Here is a 9,346-nt window from a genome sequence, read left to right as displayed (position 1 = left end):
ACTTTATAAATCTTAATTTTTATTTATATTTATTAAAAATAGAAAAACAATGTGTTTTTCAAGTTTTTTCTCGATGATACCAGGTGTGATACGCTGTAGTTGTATAACACAGGAAGAGATTACAACGATAAATATATTTAATGCCATATTAAACACAAAATGCCATCATCAGGCGCGCTATTTGTATACAGAATGTGGAATAAGAAACGAGACACAGATTGAAAAAAAGAAAGACACATCGATTGACCGAGAGATAAGAATCACATAATATGCATTTCACATAAATGAGCGCGATGCCGTTGTATCAGAATAAAGGTTTGTCAAATAATGTGTTTTTATTATGCAGCTCGTACCGAATCAACGAGGTTGACCTGCATAAACGGATGCTAACTATCTTAAAATACTACATCATGATTCCTCGTACCCGCAATACGAGAGCCGATTACAATATGCAATAAAAATATTTAAATGTTCTATTTACTTTTAATAAACATTGAGAAAATGTTGCTCTTTTTTTTGCTGACTCACGTAAGATTAATTAAAGAAGATTGATTAAGATACCCATAAGAACATACAAAGCTTTCAAAGAATGCTGTAGATACTCGCGTCTGGAATCTCTGTCGTTGAAAAATTCCGGAATCGTGGCGCGCATTCTGTAATAAACGTCCATGCATCGTTTCGTGGCCGCCAAATCAAAGTAACAACTATGCGCGAATAATGCCAATTGTTCTTCGGGAATTTTTGGAAGATCCTGATCATCCGCCCACTTTTGTAGACTCTTTAAAAGCTCGTCCGTGATCTCCGGATATCTCTTCCGCGAATCGTCAATTGTGTGGCCAAGCTTCATCCTGTGAAAATAAAAACCATAATAATAACTCCGTTAAATATTTTACAGAGCAATATTCTATCGAGATTGGCAATGCTTTTTTTCTTTTAACATTAGCACGCGAGATAACGAGATGAATAAAAACTCGCGGAGTATAAAATCGAAAGGGTGTCGGTCCATAAGTTTTCCGGATAATGAGACTTTCACCGCAAATGTAAGAACCGTGTTGCGTACGAGTAATTGATGTGTAAATTTGCTCAAGTTGCGTCATAATAGTTATTTTGCACGTTCTCGGCGCTCAGATTCTAATTAAAATCTTTTTTTCGTGTATTTTATCGCGAAAATAGCATTGTAATATTAAATTTAGCCTATTATTTACAAAGTTGTTTGCAACGCATATAACGACATTATGTTCGATATAAAATGAAATTATTATATATGTACATATACAATATATATAATCGTAAAAATACGAATTTCACAAATACAATATATTTTATTCATAAGATAGTTTTAATTCGTAAGTTATATTAAACAATTTTCTTTTCGAATACCTGAAAAAATCGTCGTTGAAGATCGCACTGGGTATTCAGGGGCAATAAATCACACAACGTCCATTGCCGCGTATAAACTGTTCTTTCTTAATTTCCAATAGAATGATAATGACTCGTTCCACGCACACGTCAACAGTTAATTTCCTGTTCTCTAATGTGAGCTATTATAAATTGCATTTAGGAATGTATTTTCTTAAGGTGTTTATATCACACACACATACATATATATAGATGTTTGTATATATGCATATATATATGTATAATATAAACATGTTAAGAGAATACATTCTTAAATGCGATTAGATATATAAAATTAATGTTTAATTGGACAATTAAAAAAAAAGTATATATATATATTCTATTTGTCCAATTAAACAGCTCGACAAAATCAACACGCACTACAGTCCACTTCCAGGGATTGAATACGCCGCGCAACTGCGCGGTTTCTCGCTTTGACTCGCACCGCCGACAATCTCGTCGAACATTGCAGCGTGTGTCCGGGATTGAATACGCCGCGCAACTGCGCGGTTTCTCGCTTTGACTCACACCGCCGACAATCTCGTCGAACATTGCAGCGTGTGTCCCGCGTATGGTAAAGAAAAATACTCTCGCTTGTATGCAGAACCGGTTGCCTTATGCTTTTACGTAATATCAGATAAGTAAACAGCAAGTAAAAAAAGCGGTGTCAATATGGGCAGCGGTCGTAAGAAAAGATCCCCAAAGTCGTCATTTCGAAATATATGAAATGAATAAAATATATTGCTGAAGAGATTTGTTTCATATAGATATGTATATATCTCTCATATATTTATACAATATTTATGAAAAGCAAAATAGAAAATGATTGACTTCTTTTGTTGTGCGATGTATTTTATATGCATTTTCAAATCGAGAATGCATTTCTTTTATAGTTAGAAAAAATTCATGAAATGTAATTCGCATACTGAGATGTAACAATTGTGATAGAAAATAATATTGTGTATGATATCGTGAATATCGGGAAATATTTTGTTGAGAGCGAAAAATGTGAAAGAGAAAGCATATGCGTCGATTGACCGATATTATGGAACGCGTGCAAACTTGTCCAAACTTCCGCTAAAGTTTATACGGTCGAAGTCAGCGTTTTCTCTCAATTCGCGTGAATAATCCATGTGATTACTCCACATGCGGAGAATTTTTATTTATTTTAAAAATTAATTTTGCAGGAATTTCCGAAAGAAACATCAACTTCAAATTATGTAATAAAATTTGGAAGAATATCCAAGAGAGATTCTGAAATATCTTGCACTATGAAAAGTATAATGCATTATGCAACATTGCTAAATGCTAATTATCAGCAAAATTCTAATTGACTGACAAAACGACTGGATATGGCACATTTGATTGAGGACAAATCGCACGGTTTAACGATCGATTGAAGGCTTCGAATTACTCAATGAAAACACGTCGACAGCAGTTACTCGAAATAAAAGAGTTTCACAATGTGAAAGTTGCCCAATTTGGAGAACAAATTCTGCGTATGTAAGTATAAGAATGATGCTTAATCCTGTATACAAATTTTAATTTTGCTTAGTACGTCATCATAATATAGTTTTAAGGAAAATTCTTGAATTAAAAGATAATTCTTTTTTTGACCAATTTGATTTCAGGACGGAATTTACAATTAAATTGTATTAAAAAAATCAAAAGAGAACGAATGATATATTTCCACTTATAATTGGTCAGATTATTCACATTGTGTCCGAGAAAAAAATGGGTCATGAAGCATCGCAGCATCAGCTTTTATCAAACGCTCGTACACCTGACCGATGAACGGTGATCAGGTAGCGCAAGGCTACCTGACAAGAATGAACACGTAGGGCATGCGGGCGCGAGTAAGGGCGGCGAGTAAGGGAGGATAGGATCGGCGGAGGGTGCGTTCGCCGGCGCTGCGCTGGCTGGAGAACAGGTACTCGTCGTAGGCGTCGTACGTTCATTGATAAGCGTATTACACCCCGCGCCTTAAACTCGCGTGACGTCACTGGACGCATGCGTGGCCTCTCATCGAATCCTGAATCGCAATGACAGCCATTGGCGTCGCATCGCGTCCAGTTTTTTTCATTCTGTATTGCGTATACGTGAAAAAAATATTTTCTCGTTTAAAAATTTTTCTAATTATGCGAAATATATTGTTATAATTAGAAAATGTTCATGGATGTTATTTAATTTATATATATAAAATTTATTTAATAAAATATTATATACATACGACATATATACAGCAATATAATTAGAGGAAAAATTGTATTGTTTGTATAATCTGCATCTATGGCCATGACTCTCAATGATACTTCATTATTTCTCTATCGTTAACTGCACGTCGTCAATGAGCAATAACAATTTTTAATATATATTTTTCTAAAAATTGATTAAAACGTTTCAATTTTTTTTTTTTTATTACAGGTTATCGAAATCGAATAAAACATGTGGCAAAATTTCCGTAATCTTGGACACTGATTAAAATAATTAGTGGTCGCGCCATTGTCTTATGGAGTTTCCGACTGGCATGAAGAAGATTTCTGGAATTTGATGGACAAAGTTGGTACGTTCCTGGTAATACGACAGAATTGTTTTAGATTGCGAGGGAGGTGCTGTCATCTCTTCCGCACAAATTTCAGATAGCCGTGCGTATGTGTGCGATGCCACATTAAAATCAAACTGGTTTTCTTCATTTTCGCGGATCTCGTGCCTCGTTTCCTGTCTTTTCACATGATGGCTATTTGTTTAAGTCGAAAAAAATTGCACAAAAGGAGAAAATACAACGGGTTAGAATGAAACGAATAGAAGGGAATCGAGGATCGGAGTTAGATAAATGACCTGTTTGATTCATCGATTTTTATTTTTAATGTAATTTGACCTATATTCATTTTTTCTTTTTATTATGTAATACTTTGTGGCTGAAGAAACACAAGTTTAGTGTCGACACGTCCCACGTTACGTCATTAAATTGTGATTATATCATATTTTATATTGAATTAATTCAAACAATCTTATTGGCCTTTAATTAATATTCATCAAATATTTCTAAATAAATGAAATAGATGTAGGCGGCGGAAAGGGCAGAAAAGTCGGGGAAAGGGGTCAACGGGGATTGAGAATTGGTAGTAGGAGAATGTGGCAAAAGGGGGAGAGAGAAAAAGAGAAAAGGGAAACAAAGACAGACAATGAGAGAGAGAGAAAGAGAGAGAGATAGAGAGAGTGTGTGTGTGTAAAGAGTAGAGATATCGTAGGATCACCTCCTGCTTATTGATTGGTCTTTTGTGAAAGCTACACCCCCATGTAGCCGCGACGCGAACCATTTCGCCAAGTCACTAGACTTCCAGGGTATCGGATTTCCAGGGTTGCGATACCTCCATATTTGGCGCGGTCGATCGAACTCTTAAACGCCGCGCGCGAATCGATTCTACTCCCGCGCCAAAGATAATGTCGCGAGCGATCGAGTCGGCACACATCCCCGCGACGAGGAGATCATCTCTCGGAATAAGCGAGCCAACGAAAAATGATGTAAAGAAAATTGTGCGAGGGACTTTGACGATACAGCGACTCTATATCGGCATTGATCGCTGAGTGACCCATATCTGGCAGTGACGGGAGCCCCTACCCTTCTTTCCCCTCCCCTCTTTCCAGTCCCTTTCGATGTTTCTCGCATCCTGGCGCGCGCGCTTGCTCTCTCTCTTCAACCATCCCCATTCGCTTACCTTCCCCTATACCCCGTACGGAGGTGCACCACCACCCCACATGGGCTGTTGTACCCCCACCTATTATACCCCGACGGCGAGCGACCACCACTATCGGCCCCTACCTCCGACTCCAGCAGCCCTGCCTGCCTTCCACGGTCGAGCAGATCTTGGGGGTTGTACGGGATGATAGCCGAGTGAAAAAGCTTGGCAAGTCCCGAGGAGAGTTCGCTCATCAGCAGCAGCAGCCCTGGCCTGCCACAATCCCTTTGACTCGGTCATCGTAAGTGTCGTGTCGAGGAAATAGAGTGAAAATTGGTATGAATCGAGTGCGAGCATGAGCACGAAAGAAAGAGAAAGAGAGAGAGAGAGAGAGAGAGAGAGAGAGAGAGTAAAAGTGAGAGAACGAATGATAGAGAGGATGCTTAATGAAGAGAGCGGACGAGCGAAAAAAAGAACTCGATCTACCGTTCGATACTAATCTGACATCCAATGATTGCACAACACAATCGAAGAAGCAATAAGTATAAATTGCTGAACGCGAGCAAAACGTCGTGCGGTGATATCTCGAAACATATATCCCGCGTGAAACATATATTTCTCGGAGTGCACCTTCCGTCGGTCCGGTCGACTCGCAAGCTAAACGTGTCGAGGCTTACAGTGACGGTCCTTTGAAGAGTGTTAGTTGTGCAGATAACAGCGACGAGGACGATGATGACGACGACGGCGATGGCGACAGCGGCATCGAGACGGCGGACCAGTATGGCGGATGATAATCGTGGAGTGTCGGTGGTGCCACCGCTGCCGCAGCAGTCGACATCGCCGCTGTTACCGCCACTATCGCCGCCACCACCACCTCCTCCGCTGTCGTCGTCGCTGCCGTCACTGCCGCTGCTCGTGACAGTGGTTGCACTACGTGCCCGCCGTGCAGTGGTGTCCGGTGCGCACCGGGTGCACATGTACGCTACGTACCTTTCGCCCTTTAGTGAGATCAATAAGCAGTGCCGTGGCCACTCGAGCCGTGCCCCCGCCGAGAAACACTCGTTCCGTGTCTAGTGTTCCTCGTTCCCCATTCTGATCTCCCTTTCTCCCCCTCTTTAATGTCGTCTTGATTTCCACTTCGATTGTACGAAACTTGGATTCGCAAACTGGACCTCGAAGAATCGAATCCCGGAAGCGACCAAGCCTTCCGCAAATCATCACTGAAGGCTGACTCTCAGTAAAAGAAAGTGCCCAGTGTTTCGACGGAATCTCCACCTCCCTCGTGCGAGCGACGATCGCGGACGGGGTTTCTTCAGACTTCTCCACTTTCGGGCTCGGCGAGACTGCCCCTTTCCGTTCGCTTATCTCCGCGTATCAGTCGCTATCTCGTCCGCCATCGAGGTGTTCCTCGATTCGCCTGCTCACGTAGCACTTGTCGTCCGCATCGAATTATTGCCAGCCAGCACTTGGTAGGATTTTTTTCTTGCCATCTTCTTATCGCTATCTCTGTCTCTCTTTCTCTATCGTGCTCTGTTCTTTCTCATCTATCCGCCTTCGTCTTCTTTCATGCTTCGCACATTTCTGTCCGTTCGTATCGCGACTTTGACTACTTCTCCAGTTGCTTCGTCGTCACGGAATTGACTTTATCCACTTCGTTTCGTTCGACTCGTGTCGTTATAAGTCCCATGAAATTTGCGGTATCGATCTTCCGCAACGGCTCGCTTTTTATTATGTCTAACCTAAGCATCTAAAAGTATCAAAGATCTCGTCTTCCTCGAAAGAAATCGTTGTCTTGGCTCTGAATGATGCGGGATCGTCGCGATATGACTGATTCTTAAATGAAGTCTTATGAATGGAAGTCTTAGGAGTTTGAAAAATGAACGTCCTCACTCGGCGCAAAGATATTTGACATTCTGATATGTGTAAATGACAGCCAGGATGCTTCTCGAGTTTCGCTAATGATAAAATCTTTTTGAAAATAGACTTCTCTTATTGACAATCTATTGTTGTTCATACAATTTCCATTATTTGAATTTCACATAATCATACTCTCGACGATGTTCGAGCCAACAGTTTAATCAATCGTCCACACCCGACGATCAGTTTGAGTCTATCGGCAATCAAAAGGTCGACGAACCGAAGGAAGAGAATTCTGAGCCACGCAGTAGAACAGTAACCGCGAAATAACGGTGATAAGATGTTTTATCTAAGCGAGAGCTATAAACCGCGTGTGGCGGAATAAAATCGATAATTGGACACTAATAGGAGTCCGGCATTAACTTGCTATGCGTGAATGAAAGTTACTTTGTCAAAAGACTTTACATTTTCTCTCTCTTCACATGATTGTACACGCAACCGTGATGATAAAATTATTCTAATTTCTTTTTATTTTATATTATTAGGTTGGAAGACTCTCTTTATCTCTACTATCTCATTCACTTCGGGATAGTGCAGTAACTAATTCTTCGATCGTCATTTGATTCATCGCATTTTAATACTTTGTATACATTGTTACATCAGCGACGCTGATTGTTCGCCAACGCGTTCGTGAACTTGTATGGCAGAAAAGCGGATAATTGCCTGATCGTTACTTTCACTTTGTTAGTCTCTGGCAGAAAGAGAAACAAAGAGCGTACAAGCTAATTAAATGTATCAAGAGACGGAAGTGTGCCCGTTGCTATTAAACCACATTAATAAAACGGCGATGAAAGAAAAGAAAAATGAGAGAGACCGAGACGTGTTTTAGCTTTCATTGTTAATTATACAGTGTGAGTGAGGTTTTCTATAGCAAATTACACGCAATTACATTTATTATCGCAACAAATGCTCGAGCTGATAGCATAGATTTAACGTTTCTCGCGAATTTGATTATTTTATGGACTCGATTTCTTTTTCAAAATACGTTGTCAAAATAAACTTCTTCTTCTTTGTACGATTTTGATTGAAAATGTTTGCGTGAAATATTTTCATTGTCAAATGTATTTTCAGTAAAATATTCACTCTTTCGAGCACACTTTTTTCTCCCACGATGTATCCCTTAAAAATAGATTGCTGATAACAATTAAATATCACAGCAAAAGTTTCGTTCAATCTTTGATATAGAAAGATGAAAAAAACGGAGAATACAAGCTGCGGATCAATTGATCGGATAGGACAAAGTTAGTTGCCCTTTTATCTCGATGCGTGAATGCACGCGGATGACCGGACCCGGGGGGCGAAAGTCCGCGATGCGAGTAAATGGTTAACTGAAGCTTCGTGAGCGAGGCACGTGTCGCTTGTCATGACGTTTAACGAGATTCTGTGGCAAATGCGGTGTGCAGTATTGTTTGTTTGTGTGTGTGTGTGTACGCGTGGATCTCAATCGCGGCAACTTTTTCGCGTGAAAACCGCGAACGAGCACTCGCGTTGCACGCGATGCGTTAACACGAAATACATTGCGCATATACATACACAAATTCAGTGGTATAGCTGTAACAACTCCGGCGGCTGATAATAATAATTCGGGCGCAGTAGTTAAGTTCGTGCTCTCCCCCGGTATGCCTGTGTAAAATACGTGTTCGCGGTCGGTCCGGCTCGTTGCGGCGCCAGCGACGAGCGATCGTCGACCATATAAAGTCGCGAACTCGGATTTTCCACAGACGGATTACAAACTCGACGCGAATACCTGTTGCCAATAATTGCGCGGACTGAATTTTTCATTTGCTAACGAACTCTTGCGATTTGATTCGTAGCATCCGTAAAATACGCGGAATTCGAATCACGAAATTACCCTTTATCCGATAGAGAATCGAAGCTGAAACTTTTTTGGTCACTGCAAATGTATGAGATCTTTAAGTAATTAAAAATATAACAAACGTGTATATTTCTTTGCTGATTCTCGTATTAGAGGAAAGGACTGTCGAAAGTCTACAGCGTATCGAAAAGAGATTTGATTTAAAGGCGCCGCTTGAGAGCAATTTTTACTAAATAAAGGACTAGATCGATGGAATCTGATTCGCGCTATTTTCGGCTACGACATCTTGCACTCCGACAGAGAGTTGTCGTTAATATACCAATAAGTTTATTATATTAATAATTTGAGTTGAACTTTTATCTCGATTCAAGTTCCAGAATTTGAAAGTGAAATGTAGAGAAATAGCCGCACTCTTTAACAAATGAAGAAACATTTTGCATACGTGCGTTTTCTCCTAGGATGATCCCATATCTAACTACGAATCAGCCGACTCGATGCGAAAGACCGCTGGTACCCCTTAAACGCGAGGCCCCCC

The 9,346-nt window shown here is 40.4% G+C and overlaps 1 protein-coding gene and 1 long non-coding RNA gene across 7 annotated transcripts in view; one reads left to right on the top strand and one right to left on the bottom strand.

Annotated features, from left to right (window-relative positions):
• LOC115242273 overlaps positions 1-3,456 on the top strand; it is a 67,331-nt gene extending 63,875 nt beyond the window's left edge. Inside the window, exons 6-7 of the long non-coding RNA XR_003885034.1 lie at positions 2,586-2,901; positions 3,030-3,456. This is a non-coding gene — a long non-coding RNA (uncharacterized LOC115242273). The remainder of the gene's footprint in view (positions 1-2,585; positions 2,902-3,029) is intronic.
• The window catches only part of LOC115242271 (alpha-tocopherol transfer protein-like), a 7,775-nt gene extending 1,725 nt beyond the window's left edge, over positions 1-6,050 (bottom strand). The window contains exons 1-3 of one of the 6 annotated variants that reach the window (XM_029818441.1): positions 4,656-5,002; positions 1,381-1,541; positions 576-848 (exon numbers count right to left, since the gene is read on the bottom strand). In XM_029818441.1, coding sequence (XP_029674301.1) covers positions 576-847 — 272 coding nt within the window. In that variant the 5' untranslated portion in view covers position 848; positions 1,381-1,541; positions 4,656-5,002. Of the gene's footprint in view, positions 1-575; positions 849-1,380; positions 1,599-1,779; positions 1,867-4,655; positions 5,004-5,755 lie in introns of those variants that run through there. The other 5 variants (XM_029818439.1, XM_029818442.1, XM_029818438.1 and 2 more) reach the window with 5 other exon arrangements.
• Positions 6,051-9,346: the final 3,296 nt, after the last annotated feature.

The sequence above is a fragment of the Formica exsecta genome, unplaced genomic scaffold (assembly GCF_003651465.1).
Source record: "Formica exsecta isolate Colony F162 unplaced genomic scaffold, ASM365146v1 scaffold59, whole genome shotgun sequence".
NCBI classification, from domain to species: domain Eukaryota; kingdom Metazoa; phylum Arthropoda; class Insecta; order Hymenoptera; family Formicidae; genus Formica; species Formica exsecta.
Note: the sequence above shows the minus strand (reverse complement) of the source record. Positions and strands in the feature narration are given on the sequence as shown.